Source organism: Penicillium digitatum, chromosome 4, assembly GCF_016767815.1.
Source record: "Penicillium digitatum chromosome 4, complete sequence".
NCBI classification, from domain to species: domain Eukaryota; kingdom Fungi; phylum Ascomycota; class Eurotiomycetes; order Eurotiales; family Aspergillaceae; genus Penicillium; species Penicillium digitatum.
The window spans coordinates 1907049-1930335 of NC_089387.1; the positions used below are offsets into that span (position 1 = coordinate 1907049).

At 48.9% G+C, this 23287-nt stretch overlaps 11 protein-coding genes across 11 annotated transcripts; 5 read left to right on the top strand and 6 right to left on the bottom strand.

Moving 5' to 3' along the window:
• Window positions 1-157: 157 nt before the first annotated feature.
• Pdw03_0640 (WD40 repeat-like protein) lies at window positions 158-885 on the bottom strand (the record flags this gene model as incomplete). The annotated part of the gene is made up of 2 exons (XM_014680409.1): window positions 158-419; window positions 605-885. 2 exons carry the CDS (start codon window positions 883-885, stop codon window positions 158-160), a joined length of 543 nt encoding a protein of 180 aa, XP_014535895.1.
• Window positions 886-1757: 872 nt separating this feature from the next.
• Window positions 1758-4299, bottom strand: Pdw03_0641 (WD40/YVTN repeat-like-containing domain; the record flags this gene model as incomplete). Its single annotated transcript, XM_066099674.1, has 5 exons — window positions 1758-3292; window positions 3405-3418; window positions 3480-3519; window positions 3589-4199; window positions 4265-4299. 5 exons carry the CDS (start codon window positions 4297-4299, stop codon window positions 1758-1760), a joined length of 2235 nt encoding a protein of 744 aa, XP_065957401.1.
• A 540-nt stretch (window positions 4300-4839) lies between these two features.
• On the top strand, window positions 4840-6059 carry Pdw03_0642 (Protein prenyltransferase; the record flags this gene model as incomplete). The annotated part of the gene is made up of 4 exons (XM_014680411.1): window positions 4840-4848; window positions 4901-5008; window positions 5059-5641; window positions 5695-6059. The coding sequence occupies 4 exons, from the start codon at window positions 4840-4842 to the stop codon at window positions 6057-6059; spliced, it is 1065 nt and encodes a 354-aa protein (XP_014535897.1).
• A 468-nt stretch (window positions 6060-6527) lies between these two features.
• Pdw03_0643 (RabGAP/TBC) lies at window positions 6528-9473 on the top strand (the record flags this gene model as incomplete). The annotated part of the gene is made up of 4 exons (XM_014680412.1): window positions 6528-6575; window positions 6647-8356; window positions 8411-9352; window positions 9411-9473. The coding sequence occupies 4 exons, from the start codon at window positions 6528-6530 to the stop codon at window positions 9471-9473; spliced, it is 2763 nt and encodes a 920-aa protein (XP_014535898.1).
• Window positions 9474-9974: 501 nt separating this feature from the next.
• Window positions 9975-10487, bottom strand: Pdw03_0644 (Dimeric alpha-beta barrel; the record flags this gene model as incomplete). Its single annotated transcript, XM_014680413.1, has 2 exons — window positions 9975-10187; window positions 10386-10487. The coding sequence occupies 2 exons, from the start codon at window positions 10485-10487 to the stop codon at window positions 9975-9977; spliced, it is 315 nt and encodes a 104-aa protein (XP_014535899.1).
• A 2407-nt stretch (window positions 10488-12894) lies between these two features.
• Pdw03_0645 (Chromosome transmission fidelity protein 8) lies at window positions 12895-13356 on the bottom strand (the record flags this gene model as incomplete). Its single annotated transcript, XM_014680416.1, has 1 exon — window positions 12895-13356. The coding sequence occupies one exon, from the start codon at window positions 13354-13356 to the stop codon at window positions 12895-12897; it is 462 nt and encodes a 153-aa protein (XP_014535902.1).
• A 785-nt stretch (window positions 13357-14141) lies between these two features.
• Pdw03_0646 (Kinetochore subunit NKP2) lies at window positions 14142-14735 on the bottom strand (the record flags this gene model as incomplete). Its single annotated transcript, XM_014680417.1, has 1 exon — window positions 14142-14735. The coding sequence occupies one exon, from the start codon at window positions 14733-14735 to the stop codon at window positions 14142-14144; it is 594 nt and encodes a 197-aa protein (XP_014535903.1).
• A 726-nt stretch (window positions 14736-15461) lies between these two features.
• Window positions 15462-16831, top strand: Pdw03_0647 (Histone acetylase complex subunit MRG15-2; the record flags this gene model as incomplete). The annotated part of the gene is made up of 4 exons (XM_014680418.1): window positions 15462-15619; window positions 15866-16094; window positions 16210-16597; window positions 16680-16831. 4 exons carry the CDS (start codon window positions 15462-15464, stop codon window positions 16829-16831), a joined length of 927 nt encoding a protein of 308 aa, XP_014535904.1.
• A 512-nt stretch (window positions 16832-17343) lies between these two features.
• On the bottom strand, window positions 17344-19738 carry Pdw03_0648 (UPF0588 membrane protein; the record flags this gene model as incomplete). Its single annotated transcript, XM_066099675.1, has 8 exons — window positions 17344-18049; window positions 18109-18519; window positions 18572-18906; window positions 18958-19070; window positions 19132-19285; window positions 19340-19420; window positions 19482-19604; window positions 19655-19738. 8 exons carry the CDS (start codon window positions 19736-19738, stop codon window positions 17344-17346), a joined length of 2007 nt encoding a protein of 668 aa, XP_065957402.1.
• Window positions 19739-20574: 836 nt separating this feature from the next.
• Window positions 20575-21332, top strand: Pdw03_0649 (Iron-sulfur cluster assembly accessory protein Isa1, putative; the record flags this gene model as incomplete). The annotated part of the gene is made up of 2 exons (XM_014680420.2): window positions 20575-21229; window positions 21295-21332. 2 exons carry the CDS (start codon window positions 20575-20577, stop codon window positions 21330-21332), a joined length of 693 nt encoding a protein of 230 aa, XP_014535906.2.
• A 659-nt stretch (window positions 21333-21991) lies between these two features.
• Window positions 21992-22987, top strand: Pdw03_0650 (DUF2407 C-terminal domain-containing protein; the record flags this gene model as incomplete). Its single annotated transcript, XM_014680421.1, has 1 exon — window positions 21992-22987. One exon carries the CDS (start codon window positions 21992-21994, stop codon window positions 22985-22987), a length of 996 nt encoding a protein of 331 aa, XP_014535907.1.
• Between the last annotated feature and the right edge of the window lie 300 nt (window positions 22988-23287).

Sequence of the window (23287 nt, forward strand, 5' to 3'; positions counted from 1 at the left end):
GATACCGGGCAGATCTGTCATACAAATTCATTGTTCAAAGATCAATTGGCTAAGGATGACATGAGCGACTTCATTGTCTGTTCCGATGTAGATGAAGAAGATGACATCAAACGCCTCAATCGTCCTGGCGGCTTTTTTTTTAATGGCACATATAACCTTAGTTTTCTATCAACTCCTCCTCCTCCTCCTGACAGGGACCCTCATGCAAGACCCGATGACCTGGCACCCCTTTCTTCCCAAGGGGGATCACCACGCTTGTCGTCCGCTCCTGCGAGGGATAGGTAGTGAAGTGACCCAAAGCACTGACATCAGCAGTGTCGAGGGCCAGGATGGCCCCATTCTTACCACCTTCAATCCAGGCCTCGGTTGTCGAGGTAGGGAGCGTGATATGCGCCAAGCCGGAGAGGAAGACCACCCATCTATACGAAGCACGGAGTAGTTGAAGCCAAATTAGCCAAGAAGTGTGGACACTATATCTATAGACAAAAACAAACCCAAGAACCACGTTTCTTGAACAGCCTATTTCAGAATCATTGGTTCTGAAATAGCAAAAAGGCGAAAACAGGTATATTGTAGAGTCCTTGGACAGAAGAACTTGACTTACTGCAAAGCAGGTGCGTTGTGTCTCCCCCCATCAAACCCAGCCGGCAACACTGCAAACGACGCGTTCCCACCAATAGCATCTAAATTCAGCGTGGCGGTTCCAACCTGCCCGGGTTGGTCGGAAGTTTCAAATCCCGGCTGGAGAGCCCAGCACTCTAAGGTGGAGCGATTATGGCGCGCGCCGAGGACGGTCACATTGAGGGTGGAGCCGAGGGAGGAATCGAAGTATTGGGCGAGGATTGTGGATGGGAGGATGAACTGGATGAGAGATCGAAGGTGCATTTTGTGGAAATTGGGATGAAACTTTGAGGGAAGAAATAATTAGATAGGAAGAAACAAGGAGAATAGGTTAGACGAGTTGAGGGTTGTGGAGAGCTGAAGAGAGGTCAAGGGGGATCAGCGCTCTCCAAGTCGATTTCTTTTATAGGCATAGGCACTAATGCAAGGTCAATGGGCTGCATGTAGTTATTTTGGTGAAATGAAGGGAACAATTGAAGAATTCTTGTATGCATGATATCTGCCTCATGTATTATCTCACTCAAGGGGGATACATCTTCAGGCCTTGAATCTGTAGACATCAACATATGTTATAGAGGCCCCATCGCATTTTCAACGTTGAGAGTAGGACATCTCCACCCGCTCAAGTCAGGAAAAGCCCAAATTAAAAAGATACGATCTGTTAATGAAGATGAGGAATGATGTTATTTAATTAATGTGAAAAGGGTATAGTTTGGAATGTTTTCAGCTGTGTCTGGGTTGGGTTGGTCTACAACATAGATAGATATAAGAGGATTTGGTATCAGCCTTGGGGTTGAGACATCTTTGGCTCTCCCCTTCTCATGTTTTTCATTCATATCGATCTATATACACGTGTAAGCATGGAGTGTTTGAACCTCAAGTCCAACCAGGATACATGCACTGTATTTTCAAAATCATCCTACCGGAGTATGTCCAAATATCATAAAAAAGGGCAGATGGCTGGATTGTAACCCCTTCCCAAACAAAACAGGAAATTACAAGAAATCGATTTCTCAGACAAAAGAATGATAAAACTACCCAATTACTCTCTGCAGCACTAAACTAAACTAATAAAGATAGATGCTTTTAATGATAATGAGGGCACCCCATTCCCAGATCGCAGAAGACAAAGAATGCTAACGAATGACTTCACAGCCAGACTTCTCAATGCCTTCGAGGCCCTCAAGAATGTCGCTTCCGCCGAAAAGTCCACAGGCAGAGGTATTACTTGTCCTTCTTCCAGTCCAGACCTCATGGAACTTCACAGTTTGATCACTAGACGCGACAATAATGCATCCCTCCTCCTTTGTTCGGGCGCACCACATTCCACCTTCTTTCTCCTTGGGAGCGACCATCCGAGCACCCACTTTGCGGTTGCTGACCTCGCGCCCACGGGTGGAGGATCCTCGCTCTGCAGACCGAGTCTGGCTTGACGAGGATGAAGGTGAAGATGATTGACTGTCCGGTCTACTAGAGCGGACGCCCGAGAAATGAGGGACTTTCCCTGGATATCGTACTGCCCACAGTGCTCTTCCGCAGTCAAAGTTGCTGATTCGCGTGTCAGGGCCATCCCAGGAGGTTCCATATGGCCCCCACGGAATAACGGCCACCTGTGCGCAGCTGGGCCAGGCAAAGACGGCGATTCGAAACGGGTGATCTGGCTGTGCATAGCCGAAAGTAGCGGCGATCTCGCGTCGAGTTTCGCTCCATATAAGACTGGTCACCTGCGCAAAGACATTGATGGTTGCGAGACAGGCTCCGCTCCGGGTGTGATAGAAGTGTATAGCTCTGTCATTGGTACCTCCCCCTGTAGCGAGCAGAGATGACTGCCATGGTGCAAATGCAATCGCTTTGACCGCAGCGGAGTGCACCAGACGATGCTTCTGACGGCCGTATGGGACCAGAATCGTTCGGCCACCGCCGGAAAGCAGAGTACCTGCGTGGTTTAAAAGCGCAGCGGCAGTCGGGGCCCTAATTGGAGTCTTGATCGGAGTCGCAAGCCATGATGGGAGCGCAGGTCGTTTAAGAAACACTCGTCTTCTTGCGGTACCGAGAGCAAGGTATGGAAATATACCGAGACTGAAACTGCTAGGGGAATCCGGGGGAGTAATGAGAGAAACCGCATTATTAAAATTCTGTGGTGGAACAATCTCGGCCAGTTCAAAGAGAAGACAGGTGTTGTCATTACCACCCGTGGCAAGGTACTTGTCATCGGGTGACCATGCCAGTCCACAGATTTGTTGCGTGTGTGCAGAGATCTTGGCAAGAAGCGTCATGGACCCGTTCCATTTACACCTAGCTTGGTTTTCTTTGTCAGACCACTCGACCGAGTAGTACCAGATATTTCCAAAGTCATCGCCGACAACGATCTCTTCCACGTCGACTAACACATACATGAACCGTTCTGAAAGGCGCCGTGAAGTTCTCGGCTTGAATGCCACGCATGTAAGGGTACTGGGATGGCTGATCTCAAACCGGGTTTGCTTCTCCAATGTGCTCCATAGAGACAATTGGCCAGACCGCCGTGCCACTGCAAGAATGCTTCGCTCGCCATCCTCGGAAGAAAACGACAGGGAGGTCACATAATTTGAAGGGTGCAGATCTGGAAAGGGGGGATAGTCCACTCCATGGCCTTCCGACCAGAGATATACTTGATGACCCAGGCCCACAGCTAGTATCCCAGATGTTGTTGAGTATGCAAGAGTGCTGCAGTAAAAATCGTCCCGAAGGAAGGGAGCATCAAGAATTCGAAAAGGCTTCGGTGGAACAACGTCTTTTCTGACAGGAGGTGTGGGCCCTGGGAAACAATCCGAGTCAACTGATGCCCCGGAGAAGACTGTGGATACTGCCAGTCTCACAATTTCCAAAAGTTGGATTTAAATATCATATAGGTTTCATCTGTAGATGGTAAATGCATTCCAAAGGGAGGGTCGGGGAGTGGCTGTTGCAAACTACAGTTGCACTTACAACGTTCCTTTTCAACTTTCTTCCAAGCACTGTCCTTCCATTCAAATGGGGAGAGGCGCTCAAAGTCTGGAGATGTTGGATTGAGGGGAGCATCTAGATACCGCAGATAGCTAGTACCTAGCTGTCTAGTGGTCGGATCAATTCCTAAAGCAAGCGCAAGCCTCAACTCATGGATTTCTTGTTCACTGTATTTTGGTTTTTTGGGTAAAAACCGAGCCACGAAAACCGGGGCAATTGATGATCCATTGCTCGAAGTGCTCGGCGTATCATCGGAAGCCGCAATGAGGGAACTATCGCGGACTGCAGAAGAACCACCCACGTTCCAGACTGCACCAGAGCTGACCTGTCTCAAAGATTCATGTGCAGCGTTGTTGCCTGTGAGGTTACCTTCAGTGACTAGACGAGGCCGTTGACGTGGGATCTGCTGGAGTCGAGTTGGCTGCTGGGGTCTGTTGGTAGCATAAGCCCTACGTAGGATTGGGGGTAGAAATGGATCATCTCCAGGCGGAAGTCGTCGAAGTACTCTCTCTTGAGGCGAAAGACGCTGCGGATGCTTGGCCACACGAAAGGTTGTTGATGTTAGCTCCACAAAGTCTCGCTTTGGAATGAACCTATCAGGCGACATCGGACTTCGGAAAGAACTTCTTGCTAGGGCTGAATTTCTATTGTTTCTCACTCTGCTGCGACCTCTTTTGGGTGATGAGCCTCCATTTTCTTTGGAACAAGTGACGTGTGTCAGAACAGGTCGCGCCTTGGGCTTCAATGTTGACGATTCAAAAGTAGGGGTTTCAAAGAATGGCAAATTGATGGTTGCAAATTCAGTCAATTGGACATGACTACTGTCATTGGACGACTCAGATCGAGAGTGTGAAGTCAATGGATGTTCGGGACTTCCTGTAGAGGATTCCTCGAAGGAGTGACATTGCGTATCTACCATTGTTCTGGATGTAGATCAATAAGTTTTATATGAGTAATGGCCTAGAGCTTAAAAAAGGAGTGTGTCAAGGGGCCTCTCTTCCAATGATAGTGGCAAGACAAGTAGGACGATGAAGCAAAGACAAGCCCCCAAAGTAGAAAGAGTGTTGATCACGTGAAGATAGACAATCGTCAGGAAGATTACGTAAGTGGCTCCACCGCCTCATGCACCAATGAGATAATTGTACTTGGCGGCCGGGCATCTGATCAACACGAAGCAACCTACCAGGGTAACACGTTTTGGTTATTATTTCAATTGTCAATCAAAGAGTGAATATGCCCAGCGTGAGATGAACTCCATCTGACTATATCATTTTGGTACTGACGATTGCGATAGCATGGTGTGCCACGGTACAAACCAGTTGAGAAGTCCGCCGAGGCACGACAGCAAGAGCTGCAGAAGATAGAAACTTACAAAGATCTCGAGTTTTTGGTATCCAAAAAGGTTAGTCATCCTGTAGGTCTCACATACAGACTGAGCCTGACACATGACAGGTGGCTGAGCATGAGTACACAATCGAGACCTTGAAGAAGATCTCGGAGCTGCTGTCTAGCAATCCAGAATACTACACAGCCTGGAACTACCGCCGACAGGTACTGCAGCATCAATTCACTCAAGCAGAAGGCTCGGATGATGAGGGTGTTGCCCATTTTATCACAGAGTTGATCATAAATGATTTACATTTCCTGATTCCCCTTCTCCGGAGCTTCCCCAAATGCTACTGGATCTGGAACTATCGTTTGTGGCTGCTGGATGAGGCTCGCCGTTTACTACCCCTTCCCGAGGCTCGGCAAATTTGGCAGCAAGAACTTGCTCTTGTGAGTAAGATGTTGACTCTCGATGGCCGGAATTTCCACGGCTGGGGTTATCGACGCTTCGTGGTTGAGACCTTGAAGGAGCTTGGCACTGCCGAAGAAGCAACTCGCATGACCCAGAAGGAATTCGAATACGCGAAGAAGATGATTGGCGCCAATCTTTCTAACTTCTCCGCGTGGCATTACCGGACAAAGCTGATTCAATCCCTTTTGGATGAGCAATCTGCCAGCGATGACGATCGGAGAAGAATGTTGGATGATGGTTGGTCTAACCTGTCTTATCAAAGTCTGACTTTTGCTAATTTGACTTTTTAGAACTATCTCTCATCCATCAAGCATTTATTGATCCTTATGATCAGTCACTTTGGTTCTATCACCAAAATTTGATGAGCGTGTTCGATCCGTCGATGGCCGAACGAACTATGGCTCCCAATTTGAGCTCGTCTGACCGGCTGGAGTACATCAGAAATGAGATTGAAGAGATTGAAGAGATGTTGGATGGGGCTGAAGACTGCAAATACATCTACCAGGCATTAATTGAGTACACCCTTCTCGCATCCAAGGTGGAAGGCAGCTTGTCTTCTGAGGATCGGAACCAGATTTTGAGCTGGCTTACAGAATTGAAGAAGTTGGATCCACTGCGTCGAGAAAGATGGCTTGATTTTGAGAAGACCTTGTGAAATTAATTCGTCTCGCATTACGGAGTAAATGTGGACTATTTGTTTACTGACCCCCCTTTGTCTTCTATTTAGTGCCACCACAAAACATTGAATTCCTAGTGAAACCAAAACATTAAATTAAGACATTCTAATAAAAGCATTGTAAAAGCAATATATGCATGAAGATTGGCTAATTATAACACCAGCCCGGACATGTTCGTAGAAAATATGCAAATGCACCTGAGCATTCCCAACGTCTCCGACCTGTCGGCTCCGCCCTGGGGCACCAATCAGCGGCGAGTGTACCTGGCCATTCGAATCGATTGAAACTCGTCAAATCCCTTCAATTCCTTCCCCATTCCACCTTTTTCCCGCGAATTCCACTCCCTTGCAATTTTTTGGTCTTTTTTAGCTCTTTTGAGCCTTTGCTTTGTGGCGATCCTATGGAGTGTTCCATCTTCTGATTGTTGTGAGGTCATCTAAACAGCCATGGCCGACATGTCGACGCCTAACCACAGTCCTGAATACGACGAAGGGGTAAGTGGTTCAGACTCAGATCCTTCCCAACCCTAGCTTGCCTTGACACGAGCTTATCTCCATCCTAATAGGAGTCTTTTGATGACGCCCTTGAAACACCCGAAATCCAGGAGAACAACAACAACAATCTCAACGTCACCATCCCCAAGTCCACTTCCACCCGATCGTTGACCGACAGTCCTCCAATTGGCTCACATATGTCTCTGGAACTGGCGGAGAAATCTCCGTTCCCCTCTGAATCGCAGGACGAGAAGAAGACGGAGACCGTCGAGGAGCAGGACAAGGATGGCGAGGGGCAAAATGGACAGAATGACAAGAAAAACAAGAAGGAACAGGGGACGAAGCAGGACGAAGGAACGGATACCAACGATGAGGATAACCATGACGCCGACAACGAGGTGAACACCGTAGCCGATGAGTCCATCCAGGGTGACAAGCCGGAGCAAGGGTCCGAGGTTACGCAGAAAGAGGTAGAGAAGAACGAGGAAGATCACGATCAGAGCCCACTGCAAAAGTCGCCTCTACTCACGTCCCACCGTTTATCAACATCATCATCGCTTGACGAGGTGAACCTGATGAATAGCAAAGAAGACGAGCCGACAGACAAGGCACAGGGCCACGAGGACAAAACAGAACCGCCTCCGTTGCCTCCTAAGGATGATCCTGCTCCGGCAAGCACAGGGCTGATGGGTCTGTCAGGTGGTCTACCCTCAATCCCATGGGCGGCTCCTCCAGTGAACAGGAACCCACCTATTCCCCAGCCAGCCCCTCCTCGAAAGCCGAGTGGCCCCTTTGCGTGGTTCTCTCGAAGCTCAACCGCGACCAATGCTAAGGACATGAAGTCGTCACCCCGTTCCATTAGCCGACGAAACACTGCCACCTCCTTATCGACTCTTTCAAGCAATCTAGACCAGATTGCTCGTGATGGCGATGACCTTTCGAGCGTCGGCTCAAGGAAGCCGAGACAAAACAGCCTTAAGGATCAATTCAAGATGCTGCGTCAGCGAGATGAGAGCCATGCACCAGAGGTTGATCGGACGAGCGTGTCATCGGGCCAGGCCAGAATCAGCCAGTCTGGAGCTAGCCCCTATATCATCCCAGAGGAAGGAGAGGATAGCATATTGGCGGCATCGGCAGCCACCTCACCTTCGACGACCGTTGCTCCTGGGAGAACGGATTCTGTGGCTGATGGTTCTAGCCCGGTGGACTGGGAGATGTGGCAACACCTCGTGAACAACGGGCCTCAGGCCTTGGCAAGCTCGGAGGAACTGAATGCCGCCATCAAACGAGGAATCCCTCAGACGATCCGAGGCGTGATTTGGCAAATCTTGGCGGATTGCCAGACTACTGATATGGAGGACACCTACCGAGATCTCGTGGCGCGTGGCACAGCACAAGACAAAGATGGACGAACAATAAATGGCACTGAATCGGAGTCATCACGCTCTTCAGTCCGCTCCCACCACTCGGGTTCCGTATCACGATCTAGCAGCGGTACCCCTAGTCCATCTCACGAAGGAGACACAGAGAAGTTGTCTAAAGAACATGCCTCTAGTGACGTTGATCGTCTGAAGAAGGCAAAGACAGACGCTGTTGCGCTGCAAAGATTGGAGAAGGCCATCAGGCGAGACCTGGGTGCTCGCACTAGCTATGCAAAATACTTTGTTTCCCAGGGAAGCCAAGAAGGCCTATTTGGGTTGTGCAAGGCATACGCCCTGTATGATACGGGAGTTGGATACGCGCAAGGCATGAACTTTATCGCTATGCCATTGCTGTTCAATGTGAGTTTTTCCTTAATCAAGCGGACTGAGCGCATTAGCTAACATATGATGCAGATGGACGAAGTCGATGCTTTCGCCATGATGGTCAAGCTGATGAACAAGTACTCTCTACGAGATATGTTCATTCAGGATATGCCTGGGCTTCACCGCAGCCTATACCAATTCGAGCGACTCCTAGAAGACTTAGAACCCGCTCTCTACTGCCATCTCCGGCGCCGTGGGGTTCCCCCTCAGCTCTACGCCACCCAGTGGTTCTTGACTCTGTTCGCCTACCGTTTCCCGCTGCAACTGGTGCTTCGCATCTATGACCTGATCTTTGAAGAGGGACTAGAGACCACGATCCTCAAATTTGGTGTTGCAATTATGCGACGAAATGCAGACGCGCTGCTTGGAATGAAAGACATGAGTGTGCTCACTACTTTCTTGAAAGAGCGTTTGTTTGACGCCTACATTGACAAGCAGCCATCCACCTCGTCAATCTTGGAGTCGGGCTTCTTCGGAAGCTCCGGTGCCTCCGATAAGGAGATCTACCGATCCGACATCATGGTGCAGGACGCCTGTGCCATTCCCCTCACGTCTGAGATGATTACCATGTACACTTCGGAATGGGAGGAAAAGACTCGAACTGAGAAAGCGCGTGAAGTCGAACTGGAGCACCTGCGGCACACTGTGAGCATACAAGGCGCCCGTGTACGACTTCTTGAGGAACGTGCCGAAGCATCAGACAAGGAGCATGTGCAATTGGCCTCTGAGCTGGTGCATGTTAAGGTTGAGAATGAAGAGCTACGCGATGTCAAAGAGGCACTGGAACTCCAGGTCAGGGAACTAAAGAACGTGGTTGACAAGCAACCGGCCGAGGTCGAGGAGAAGCTCCGCCTCGAAATGGATAGGATCATGAAGCGGAACATTGAGGTGCAAAACGAGAACCGTGCGATGGAAGAATCAATGTCCGACATGGAGAAGGAGTTGGTCACCACAAAAATGAAGTGGGCAGAGGTAAGAAATCTCCTACAATATTCATCGTGACACGCCGAGACTGACGGACTCAAAACAGATTTCCGAGAACCACGAGAACCTCCGCCAGAAATGGAGCGACCTTCGTCGTGCCCTTGACTGATCATCTCGTCGCTTCTTCTTCTACTACTCCATCTCTCAACCCCGGATATCGGTATCCGGTTCTGTATATTTGGAATGCACAGATGAGATGGCGAGGATCTGTGATCATGTCCTATCCTGTGCATTCATTTACACTATGCTTTTGGGCCGGGTCATTTGCTTTGGTCGTGATTACGTCCCCGTTCCTTCTTTCCCCCGTTTTGAGCGAATGTTGTGATTTGCGCACCCCCTTTCACGATCCTTTCCTCCAAGCTTTCAGCATGCCATTTTTGGAAGGCATCGGTGTTTTGCTGCCTTGGGTTGACCTATATTTGCTTTTAGTGTGTATGTCTATCTCCGATCCTCGGGCAGGGCGTACTAGACGTATGCAATGTACATCATCAATGGACTTTGTTCATCCTCCTATCTAGCTTCTGCATGTGCTAGCTCTCTACTTTAGCTCTACACTCTCTTTATACGAAGTTCAAGCATGCACAAAAACCCAATGTTTCCCCTAAATCTATTACAGAATGTTCTCAAAATAAGTCGTCAACACATCCTCCTTGACAGGCCCAGCACAAGCCTTGAGAGCCTTGTGCGCCTCGCACTCGCTATCGTAGAACTTCATATCGTCCATCGAAGCAAAAGTCGTCTTGACAGATAAGTTGTATCCCTGATTACGAGGGTCAGGGATCGAAGCGCCAACAGCAGCAGCAAGGATGTAAGGCTTTCCGTCCTAAATCAACAAGAACGTCCGTTAATAACCGTTCAAATGCATCTCAACCCGACATCCCCTGCCCTCCCCCTTTCTCCCTTCCGCTCTTCCGTATGGCTAGCCAGTACCACACAGGACAAACTACATCCATGGACGTAGTCAAACAGCGCGGGATGCATGGGATCAGGGCTGTATATAGAAGAAACAAAATGCACGCACCTTTATAGCGGTCTTTGCAAGAACCTTGTACTGCTCTAGCACGCGGTCGCGATCAGCCTCGTTGGGGATCTTGAAGAGGGTGATTCGTTCGATAGGGGCCATTGTTATGAGTTATGTGTGGAGGGTGAGGCATTGGGACATGGACATGGAGGTTATGCGGGCTTTTATATGGGTTTACATGGGCTTACATTAGTGGGGTTAGAGCGAGAACATGACATTGCTCCTGATACTTCCGTTGGGGGCGCCGAGTGTATTTAAGTCACCTGTGAGCACATGGTTTATTTTTATCACGTTGTGATTTTTCTAGGGTGAGTTGATGATGACCCGATTTATCTTTCCCTCTTTTCTATAAATTCTACACCTGTTTTGCTCCTCGCGTTGGTTGAGAGTGTTTCTTTGCTTTGTGAGTAGGGCGGAATGATGGAGAGCGCACAATTTCCGCGCGGGCAGTTGTGCGGAATTGGGATACTCACGATGGGCATTGAATAGATGCCTGGATATTGAAGTATCTCGGTATTTGGTTCGAAACACCATTGCCACGATGCTATGGAACAATTTACGCAAGACGTAATTGTGTGGCTTACACCATGACCTAATAAAGCACCCAAAAAATTATCAGCTTCACGGATGAGACCAAGAAGATTAACTAGAGTCCTTGGAGATGACAGGGCGCATTCTCTCCCATACTCATTTTTTTCATGCAGACCTGAAAGGAACCATCGGTTGTAGATTTCCACGCAGAGCCTGCTCCCTTTCGAAAGCCTCGAACAAACTCTTGAAATTCCCAGTCAGGCGTTTCCGCAGATCGGCATAGTAGGTTGCCGGTTCACCGAGGAACTGGACACCACGCGTTTGGAACCCATTTACAGCAGCGATGATGTCCTGCATGCGGAATGCTATGTGCTGCACTCCGGCGCCGTGATAGTAGTCGATGAATCTGTGAGGGCAAGATTTGTTGACATGTGGGTGGATTAGAGGGGACGAGAGAAATTTTTTTTTTTCAATACAGAAAGAACAAGGACAAGCTGCGTACTCTTTCAATCTGGGACTTCTTCTTTCCGATTGCAAGCTCGTTCATGGGCATCTTGATGGTGTCCTTCGGTGAAGCGATGACAATTGATCGCATCGCCGAGTACTCGCTACACATGTCTTTATCGTTGACTGTCCAGCAGCGATGAAAGCCGAGGCGTTTATCATAACTCAGCCTCATTCGTTAAAGTGACGATTCCAACAAAGACGAAATTGGTTCTACTCACTAGTAGACAATGCTGTCCGCTCCTCCCCACGACTGATTCCCGACACAGTGGTCAATCTCAAGAAGATGGATGGCTGGCAGAAGCTGTGCGATCGGATCTTCACCATCGACCAATCGATATCCAGGCAAGAAGGAAGCGCCTGCCGAATACTGCTCGCGATTCACCAGAGAATGTACGGTATCCCCGTACGTCCCAACAGTCGCAGAGACAATCCGCCCATACCCCCTCGACAGCAGACGTCTGCGGCTCGGTTAATCGTGCGAGCACCGTTCCCTACGGCCCGCTTCCATACATCTTGTATATCGCCCGCGATTCGGAATGCAACATCCTTCACCCCGTCGCCGTGCATGGTCAAGTGTTTATGGATCTCAGCCTGCGTCGTCCGTTCACAACTCGCAGTCTGGCGCAAGAGACTGTCTTCTAAGCCTTCGATTGGCGGACCACAGACTGGCCCCGTCGGAATGAAAGTAGCACCATTGTTGGCCACAACATAGCTCACGAGATAGGGCGAGCCAGTTTCCGGGCCGCGGTATGCAATGGGATGGAAGCCCATGCGAATGATTCATTATGAAGCGGCTTGTTTGGGGTTGCCGACGTACCAATGGATGTGGTCGAAGCCGATATGTTCGGGTTCCATCTTCGCGGGAAAGATATCTTCATTCTCCGGGACAGTCATGGTTGGTACTCTTGATGCGCTGGTATCGGTGTAGGTGTGAACCGAGACGCACGTCCTCCCTCCGCCAGCCCTTGGCGCCGGTATAGCGGCCAAGGTACACTTACGATATTGAAGACGGCTGAAGTGCAAGAAAAAAGATAGAAAGCGAGGGGATCCCCAGACGTGTCACATTCCAAGCCCGCATCACCGGATCAATAGAGGGAGATGGCTATCTAAAATAAACGTGTGAGGTAATGCTGAAATCATTGCAGAGCCGGTAATTCCTTCTGCTGTGTGTGCGGGCTGCCGGTGAAACAGAGCTGTGTCCTTGGGCGAGCCTTGAGAGGTTCGAATTCAAGCCTGTATACCCGCAAAAGCCGACTTGAGGTCGTTGCACACCAACGAGGTCAATACTGGATAGAGAAGCCGCGGTTCTCCGTAACACAGCGGGAGGCCATGTTCATTTAGGTTGGCCATGCATGTCATGGCCTTTCATCCAAGTCCTGCGGCTCCAGCATATGTGATACACAATAGATGCCATCTCTAGAGAAGATCCCATTTCAATGCAAAAGAAAGTAAAACCTCCGATCCAGCTCAGTCAAACATTAGTCACGGGTTCCGGCCGACTCTTGAAGAAGATCTTATAGCGCACAATCTCCACAACCTCCAGTTCCTCGACCTCCGACGCCTGACGTTTCTGTAGCACAGCAATCGGTCGCGGGAGCTTCTTTACTTCGCCAGTCATCCGCTGATACCGACCGACATACAAGTAAGCGCGCTTCATCCATCTCGTGTCGTCTGGGTTGTGGACCGAGTAGTCAGGGAACATGAGTTTTCCGATCGGGGTTTCGAAGGTGGATGCCGGATTGTCCGTAGAGGTAGAGTAGTCTAAGTCATCCTCTTCATTCCCCGAGGGGATATTGATTGTGCCCTGAAGCTCGAGAAGGGCTAGGCCCGAGGGTGTTTGAAGAAGTGTTGGGAGAGGGTTATTCGGCGTTGAGGCAGTTGTAGTCGTCTTTGGCGGACTTGCGCAGTGTGGTTGTAGCTTTATGGAGGGCATGATGTTCTCTTGGAAGTTCACTTGGAGTTTGACAGAGGGAAAACGCGAACGCGGCACGCGTTTGGCCATTTCCCCACACTTCTTATCGCGAGAAAGGACAGGCAATTAATTACTGGAAACACAAGTGAGGGATACCTCATTGTATTTTTGTTTGTAGAATTGTTGGGGGGGGGAGGAGATTATGTATATGACTTTAGATACATGGATTCTCAACAGTCCCCTATGTTTGTCCTTCCTTATCTAGGGCAAAACACATTCTATCCAAATCAACACTTGGTTCAGAGCCGTTCACGAATCAAGGTGCTGATAGATTGTAGAGGTAACAATGATGTCGATTCGCTACATAATTTGAACTTAAGCGTGTTGGTCAACAGAAGCTTCGGTGTGAGAGAAGAAAATTTCCAAGACCATGGCCTAGATGGGGACTTGCATCATAAGAGCATTATAGATGGTCTTTCCAAGAGAACAATTTAATGCCCTCGCCAAGAACCGAGAGCAGTTAGCTTGACTGCTCCTGTGACATAGCTCTGAGGCAAAAAGTGGCGACAACAGCTACCAAGCGTTCAAGATTCGACCGAAGAGCTCGATACCTACAAGCTGCCGGAGGATTCAGACATCAAAGCGCCCGTAATAGTTTGCCTTTTATCTGCATCTTCACTTGTCAGCCAGGGTCCTTAAGATTGGAAATCAAGATGGAAACCACGTACCAGTCGCTCGGGGTATTTGCTCAATGGCAAATAAGAAATGGGCACATTGTTTTCAACGAAGTTTAAATACTCTCTCTCTCAAGAAGTGCTCCTCTCATAGCAAATGTCTTCGAGGTTCTGCAGGCCCTTGATCGCCTCATTAGCCACTTCGTCAGCTGTCCCAGCTGGACCCTGTAATTTGCCGTAACGGAGATCGCTCATATCCCCAACAGTCGTGTTGAGTTGAGTCAGAATCTTTGCAGCCTCTCGATCGATACCGGCAATTTCATGCTCGATATTAGCGCTGGCCGTCTCCATTTCAGCCAGAAGACTAGCCACCGAGTGATAATCACCCGGTGCAGTAGGTGGTGGCTGGCCGAACAGATGAAGATCCATGTCCATCTCGCGCTGCTCTTCAGCATTTGAGGCTTCGACTCCAGTGGCTAACATGGCTTTTCGGAGCTCTGCTCGCTGCTTTTCACCTTGCTTAATTTCGTTGTCGATGCTTTCATTGACTCGGTCCATGTCCTGTTCTCGGACCTGCTGCAGCTCCCGATACAAAGTCCGAATGTGTGGATGGGCTCTCAGGCGCTTTGGGAAGAGCTCTGTGAACTTTTGCAGCGACATGACTGTTGGTAGCGGAGCTGGGGAGAGCAGGAAATTGCTAAGAATCGACTCCTCGGAGGGAGGCATGATAGATGTACAGTGTAGTGTAACAGACAGATGTAGACGTGTAGATATTTTCTTCTCTTCCCCCTGGAGGATGTGTAGTCCTGGCCTCCGGGTTGACGCGCAATTGAAGTTGCCAATGTTCAAGAATTGACACACGTGAACAAAAATTGAACACTCGAATGAATCAAAGAGTGGAATTGAATCAATCGTTGTTATTATAAGAGAGATGTATGAATAGTTGTCAATGTAAAGGTGACAATAAGCTGCCGCGCCTAATTCTTCTTCCAAGGGGGGCCCATTTTCGCTTGTTTTCCTTCTTCTTCCACTCGACTTGATCTACTTGATCTACTTCATCTACAACCAACTGAACCTCTCTCTTCTTCCAATTTTGATTCTTTCTACTATTCCTGAGCTGGTCTCTCGTCGGATCTTCTTCATTCTTGTACCTTCTTCCAATTTGCTGAATCAAATTTGCTGTTCAACCCCATCTTGTACTGCCATTTGTGCATCTTCCTCTTTTCCGGTCTTTGCTCAAAGTCTACAAGATCTACTTGTAGTGTTAGAATCCATTGGAATCTCGAAAGTCTTTCAAGGTTCTTCTGATCGTGGCTGTTATCGCCTGTATCACACCCTTTTCCCGCAAGACAGAAATCATCCTAACATCTTTTCTACACCTTTGAGCTTGAAGATCTGTATCTTCATACCAACCTCAATCCGCACATCTTCGATCTTTCTTCGACTAAAAAAATGGCTCCTATTTCCATGTATAGCAAGGATGAGAAGGTCCTCTGCTTCCATCATGAGATTCTTTACGATGCTAAAATCTTGGACGTTCGCCACAAGGACTCCAACGACAAGAAGAGCCCCTTTGAATACCAAGTCCACTACAAGGGCTGGAAGAACACGTAAGTCTCTGATTGATTTCAATTCTTCCCCTATTTATCTATATTCTGGCCGTGGTGTTGAGATTGTTCCCCTCCAACCTTGGAAAGTTTGTCCGGGCCCTTACGGAAAGACTTGGCCTTGATCTATATCTCTCTGCTATGACAAAACGCTTCTTGTTTTTTTTTTTAAAAAAAAACTCGACATGTTTCTAGAAATTGTGGTGTCTGAGATCATTCTTATGGAACAATTTACTGACATTTGGGCAGTTGGGATGACTGGGTCCTGGAGGACCGTCTTCGCAAGCACACCGAAGACAACCGCGAATTGGCTAACAATCTGCGTCGTGAAGCTGAAGCTTCCTTCCGTCTGAAGAACACCAAGGTCACCACTAAGAAGCGTGCCGGTTCCGACCGTGACTCTGTGCGGGACAGCGAGGAGCGCGGCTCCGTGCCCGGCCGTGGCACCAAGCGAGCCCGTGATAGTGAAATTGAAAAGGTAAGGAATTGCCAAATCTACTCAATCTGGTGCATTTGAACGAAAACCAAGAAAAAAAAATTTATATAATGAGTGATCCGTAACATTAATGACCCCATACTGACATATGTGATAGGAGGAGAGCTTCAACATTCGTCCCTCAGTCCGCATTATCATGCCAGACAACTTGAAGTCCCTTCTTGTCGATGACTGGGAGCAGGTAACTAAGAACCAATGTGTGATCTCTTTGCCGGCGAAGTACCCCGTCCGCCAGATCCTGCAAGACTGGCACGAGGAAGAGCTTCCAAAGCGATCGGGCTCGTCGGCAGACGAGGACGTGCTGGAGGAAGTGGTTGCTGGGATCCAGGAGTACTTCGACAAGTGTCTGGACAAGATTCTTCTCTACCGCCACGAGCGCCCCCAATACCGCGGGCTGCGCAAGAAGTTCGAGGCTGCCACCGGGGACCTGGCCGATAAGGGCCCCATCGATGTCTACGGAGCGGAGCACCTGATCCGTTTGTTCAGTATGTATCCCAATCCACTTCACCTGACTACCGCTTCAACTGTGAGGGTTGAGAGATGTGCTAATGGTTGTGCTTTTTTTAGGTACCATGCCTGAGTTGATTGCTCAGACCAACATGGATATGCAGGCCACGAACCGCCTGCGAGAGGAGATCTCGAAGCTGTCCATGTGGCTGAGCAAGAACTCTGAGAAGTACTTCGCTACCAGCTACCTGCCGGCAGAGAGCACTCACTGAGTGCGGGAAGAGGCTCTTCTTTGGAGGGAAGGAGAAGAGTGGCTCTCTGTCTCTTTTTTGTTGCCTGCGTTGGGGTGGGAGTAGCCACCCTTCTTGCCGCAACTTGTTTTTTTTTTTTAAAAAAAAAAAAATTTTCAAAACTCGATTGAAGAAGCGCGGGCCTGGAATAGGCTTGGAATCCAAAATGTGTTGTTGGGCTATCTCTTAATATCAGACGTACAGTGTTTCAAGTGGGATTACAAACTCACAATCTATAAGTAGCACAGAGATAGCCTCTGACATCTCTATATTATTACTTGGTAGTCGTGGATGCAAGTTAATAATGATAGAAGTGAGAAAAAGTGAATTCTCAACTGGATATCTTAATTACATACTCAATAATGACACCACTGACCAACTAGTGATCTACCGCTCTCTCCACAACACCACCCACAAACATCTGGAATCCAGATCGAGATCTACTCCAGAATGCAAAGAAAGTAGAAGAAAGGAAGAGCCCCACAACTTGACAGCTAAGCAACCAGTTGCCTTGCATCATCAAAAGCAAAGCGCGCCGCACGCTTCAACTCGCTCTTCCACTCCGCCTCACGCCACTTAGCCCAAGCACTCAAACCCTCAGGCGGCTGAATACTGAGCGTATCATAGCCCTGCTTTATGATACGGTGGACCTCGCGCGGGGAGAGATTCTTCTTCCTTATCGACGGCAACGCCACCGGCGTAGGCTCATCAGCTTTAGGACTGGCAGCAGTGACAGCAGCGGTCTCTGCACCCTCGGAATGAAAGAGGAGGGTGTAGAAGTGAGTAGATACGGATTGAAGGGTGTCGATAGCTGCTGAACTCAGTTCATTTTGGGAAATTGCATCGGGTGCTTTGGAGGCCGAGACGCCAGCTGCTGCGTTACTGGACCGGGACAATGAGTATGCATGGCGGAATTTGGAGATGATGGGGCCTGTTTCGACGAGCTTGTAGAAGAGGTCATCGTAGGAGGCTGGATCTGGGAGGAAGGTGTCACCGCCTGAGACGCAGAACGCGATTAGATCTGCGAGGGAGGTCGTGAGTGTATGGATCTTGGGATTGCTTGTTAAATCAGAGGCATAAGTTGTTAGAAAGCGCATGAGGGAGAGCAGAGTTCGCCAGAGCTCGGACCAGTGGTAGGTGAGGCGGATCTTGTTCTTTGAGAGGTAGGTTAGGAGGCGGAGGGTGATTGCGATTGTGAGGCTAGGAAGATTTTTAGTCACGCCATGGCTAATGGATATAACGAGTCAGCTATTTCATACCTGTAGATGTTGACGTCAAGGCGCCGGCGAAGGTTATGCGTAATGGTATCAATAACGATATCAAAGATGACGGTTGCGAGGACCCGGTCTCCGCTGACTACAGGGAGGTAGGGCTGTTTCTGTCGACAGATGCGGACCTTTCGCTTGACCTTTTCACTGCAAATTTGCTTGCAGATGGTCGGGTCTTCGACCAGAATGCGAAGTGTGAACAAGTTTAGTTCGGCATAGTGCCCGACCCGCGGGGATCGATATGCATGTTGGAGGAGATAGGAAGACAATGAGAGGAAGCTCGAGAAAGGGGATTCTTCCTCGTTGCTTTCGGGTTCCAAATGAACCAAATGATAACCAAAGAGCTTGTTTGCGTTTGTAAAGTCGTATGTAGCCATGAGAATTGCGGCCTCTGGGGCCGGACTGCCAGGATTGTAAGCTTTGGATCGATGCATTCTCCACGCAGAGAACTTACAGATCAGCGAACATGGCCTTCGCTTCTTCCACGGATGGAGGGTTCGCTTTGTCCCTAGCACCAGGGGCGAGCGCTCGTAATCCAAAGAAAATCAATGTATTCGTCAGGCTCCAGCCCTCTGGAATGTCATCCTGGACAGCAATGTAGCCATTTCGCAGGCGATTACAGGCCAGACCGACACCCTTGGCAACCTTTTCAATACTTGATTCGTTCACAAAATCATCAAGTCGAAGCTGGTAGGGGTTTTGGAATTCAAATTTGTTATAGTTGGCCAATAGCCCCAGAAGGAGGAATGGGTCAAACACTTGCAGTGGCGTATCAGAATCAGAGACACACTATTGGCAATTGTCAGTTATTTAGACAGAAGCAGTATGAGTAATTCAAACCTTCATAAGCGATGGGAAAAGATCCCTGTGTGTAAGATAGGAGACCAGACTGGTTTTGTATGCTCCGCTGGCCATAGCAATGGCCGTCTTGATAGCCTTTAGCCGCACATCGACTAGAACAATTAGGATCAACTGCGATGGTATCGGTCAAGAATAGAACAAAAAAGGACTTACAGCTACTGCTGTTGCGAATGATTCTGTCCAAGACATCCACAAATTCGGAAATCACATGGTCCACTTCGTCGAGTCCGGCAAGAACAGTGATGACATCCGAACTTGGGTTTGTGTATTTCTTGCTTAGAATGCTCGTTAAGAAAACTGTCAAAGTCTGCCAAACATCGTTAGAGAAAATGCCCCAGATATTGACCACAGGGTTCTTTACATCTAGTGCATTAGAATCCGCCGGGGCAATCCCAGCTGCTGCCTCGCGAATGGCACGAACAAAGAAACGCTGAGTTTGAATCTAGTGGTTGCATCAGCGATTTGAGTAGAATTTCTGGGATGGTTTCTGTAACATGATATACCTGTAGACCGATTGTATCGTCTGGACTCAATTGGTCTAGGATAGCATGCAGTTGGTTCCGGTCTGGGGGTAGCAAGAAGAGTTCTCTCCAAAAGCCCTCCGAGGGCTCTGCATCATCTGCTACCTATCAGGGGTATGTTAGCAACATCACACAAGCGATGTACATATCCATACTTTGAAGAGATTCTCATAGAGCTGGACAATCTTAGGTTTGAAGGACTCTGGTCTACTCTGCTGGGTAAGGGGTGAGGCATCCATGGTATTAGACAATAATATCCGCAAACGTTAGATCGCCAGCATTGGACCCCGAGAACCAAATGGGTAAGGTTAATTTAAAGTCGAGTTGATTCAATTGCTTTGAGGTTCATGAAAAAGGGACACCAGCCACTTTGTCAGCCGATCCAGCCACATGTCCTCTACACTTGACAGTTTGTTTGCATTCTGGGATTTTAAAAATGGATTTAAAAAAAGATCTTTTAGGGTATTTGTGTATTAAACTAGTCGATCCAAACAGCCCATTAATTACATTTTGATACTATTCCCCGCCACTTGACTGCATTTGGAGGCGTGGCATCCTCATGAGGGAGGGATGAGCCAGGTCCCTCCGAGGAACGGAACTCTCCACGGTCAGAGATGACTCAGCTTCCGAAAAAAACACATTCGATGATCTAACTTGAGTTGGCACTTGATTGCTTTACCAAGGTACCCCGTAGCTAGATTAATTAGGGCAAAGTGGAATCAGCTATGGAGTACTCCGTAGTCTATCCAGTAAGCCTCTTGTTTGATTAGTCTATGATCACCAACTAAGGACCTTGAGGAGTGGCGCCACTGCTACAACTGCCCAGGTGTTGATGTGTAGAAATTGCTCAACGCTGATTGGCCAGACTTGCGTCATGCAGCTGCTTTACGTAATTAACTCTGAGCCACGGGGGAAGCCTCAAAACAGTCAGAGATTCTTCTTTCGCAACTTTGTGAATCAATCCTCCATTCCACCATCTTTCTCACACAGGATCCTATGAGCCAATAACAAATTTCATCGAGGTTCACTCCAATTTCACTTTAATTGCTCCTCGACTATGAGCTTCTCTTCCGCCATGCAACGTCCTGTGACATCATCCGCCACACTCCTCCGATGGGCAAAGCCCTCGGCAGGACGTCTACGTACTTTTTCATCATATGGAAATGCTTACCTCTCCTCCAAGCGTGATATGCAAACTGCAACCGCGTACCGTCCTCATTCGTTCCCATCATCTTTTCCGCCTCCTCGAAACACTGGCGGCGCCGATACTTCTATCTCAGCTGAATTCCCTCCTGCCGACATGAAATCATTCCAAGCCCCATCACAAAGCACATTGTCCAATCTGAGCTTACGGGAAGGCGAAGCGCAAAAATCGAAACCGATTACCGCTTCTCCGGCTGCCTCCAAGACTTCCGCGAAGCCCCGTCGGCCGCTTCGGGCCAGAAAGGCAGCCATGAAATTGTCCCCGGTGGCCACTGAGCAGCTTCGGAAATTGATGGCACAGCCGGAGCCGAAATTTATTCGAGTAGGCGTCAAGAACCGTGGCTGCTCAGGCCTCGCGTATCACCTAGAGTACGTGGACAAGCCGGGAAAATTCGATGAGGTGGTCGAACAGGACGGCGTCAAAGTCCTGATCGACAGCAAAGCTCTTTTCAGTATTATCGGCAGTGAGATGGACTGGCAAGAAGATAAGCTGAGCAGACGATTTATTTTCCGCAACCCCAATATCAGTATGTGTCACCCGTAAAAACTGCTGGATTTCCTTGAGATTCGGATTACTGACTCCTTATTACAGAGGAAGAATGTGGCTGCGGCGAATCTTTCATGGTTTAAGCACACAGCTTAGGCATTCCTTTCGACACATTTCTTTTACGGGGCTCTCGGCGTCTTTCTTCTCGGTGCATCGGACGGCGTTTTCAAAGGGGATTTTGGAATTCCACGACTACCCTTTTGTTTGAGTACATACGCTTGATATCCAGTTGATACCTTCATCTACTTTTTCCTTTCCGCATTTTTCTACTGCGTCTCGTGTTGGCTGTGGGTTCGCATGGGCTCACAAGTTGGCGGGCCATGTCCAAGAGACAGGCTAGAGGCTCAGCCAATGAACTTTTGTGTCTCTTTTGCGTCTGCGAAGACTCTTTTTGTGAACCATTGCAAATCAACTATGTGATGTCATTGTGTATAGATTAGTCCTAAGGACTTTGACGATGACATGTGATATAATTACCTCAAAAAAAATCTACAAATTAATACTGTAAACCTCTTTTTCCAATTATCTATCATGTCTCTTTCCATTCTATTAGCCTTCGAGGGTGGTCGAAAACCGATTGTCAACAGTTGTACTTTAGAATGTGTCACCTGACGTGCTGCATGGTCCGAGGCCCTTGAATGGGGTAGGCGCCGCATCTCCAACTTGAAACATCAGTCATTGCCCGTAAGAGCGGCCTCAATATACTCCACATAAAAGCACAAAATTACCTCGTACCTAAGACATGGTCTCACCATTCCTCTCTCCATACGCAGCAGGTGAATCGGACACCGACCCGCTCCTCGTCACCGTCCGCTTCTCTGCCTCAATCCCCGATTTCCAACTAGACGTCACAGAGCCCGAGATTACAACAGGCGCAGGCCTAAAGCAAATGATCCGAGCTGAACTACCCGAACCCTTATCATCCCATCGACTGCGCCTCATCTACGCCGGTCGTGGTCTCGAAGATACAACCGCATTAACGGTCTCACTCAAGCTTCCGCCATCACCAAGCCGGAGCCCTCGCCCCGCAGCAGACCAACCCGAGACAACCGACAAAAATGGAAAAGGCAAGCAGGCGGTGCGCGATATTCGTCCACGGCTCTACATCCACTGCTCGATCGGCGACATTTCACTCTCAGAAGCAGACCTAGCAAGCGAAGCAAGCGAGGCATCAACAATCCTTCTGCAACAGAAGCAACAGCAAACCGATGCATGCAGGAAATCATCAGTCAATAGTGTCGCATCTTTACTCCCAACATCGGCGCAATCACGTCACTCCCAACCTCAATCCCAGTCCCAGCAAACTACCACACCCGCACCCCGCGGCTTCGACCGTCTCCTCTCGGCAGGCTTCACGGCGGCCGAGGTTACCGCTCTGCGCTCCCAGTTCCTGGCAATGCAGTCTGTCTCCCGGACGCCGGATACCATGCCTACTGGTGACCAGCTGCGGGATCTTGAGGATCGCTGGATGGATGAGGGGTCGACGGCGGCGCAAGTGCAGGGTGGTCTTGGTGGGGAGGGGGGCGTTGTTGGGGATGATGAGGGCGGGGTTGGGTCTGGATCGCGTAGGGCAATGGATGATATGCTTTGGGGTGCTGTTATGGGGTTCTTTTGGCCTGTTGGCTGTGCGATGTGGTTGCGTAGAGAGGAGGGGGTTTGGAGTTGGAGGAAAGGGGTTGCTGTTTGTGTGGGTGTTATTGTCAATGCTGTTTTTGGGGCGATGAGGGTCATGAAATGAACGGTTTGAGATATGTGTGTTTCTCTTTTGTTATTTGGCGTTGTGAGATACCCCGCAATTGAAGCTATTTGGTGCTTTCTAGTCAAGGCTTGAAATTTGTTTGGACCGTTAACCGTCGTATTAGAGACCCGGGCTACTTGGTCCAGAGAGTTCGATCTGGCTGTATCAAGACTCGCCGGGTGCTATCATACATAATGGCAAAGATGCGAGAGACAGAGAGAGGCAATAGCCTTGCTAGTGTAGATGTAAGAGCAGAATAAAGATAAGACCGAGTATACAAACGCCAGCGCAAAACCCAAG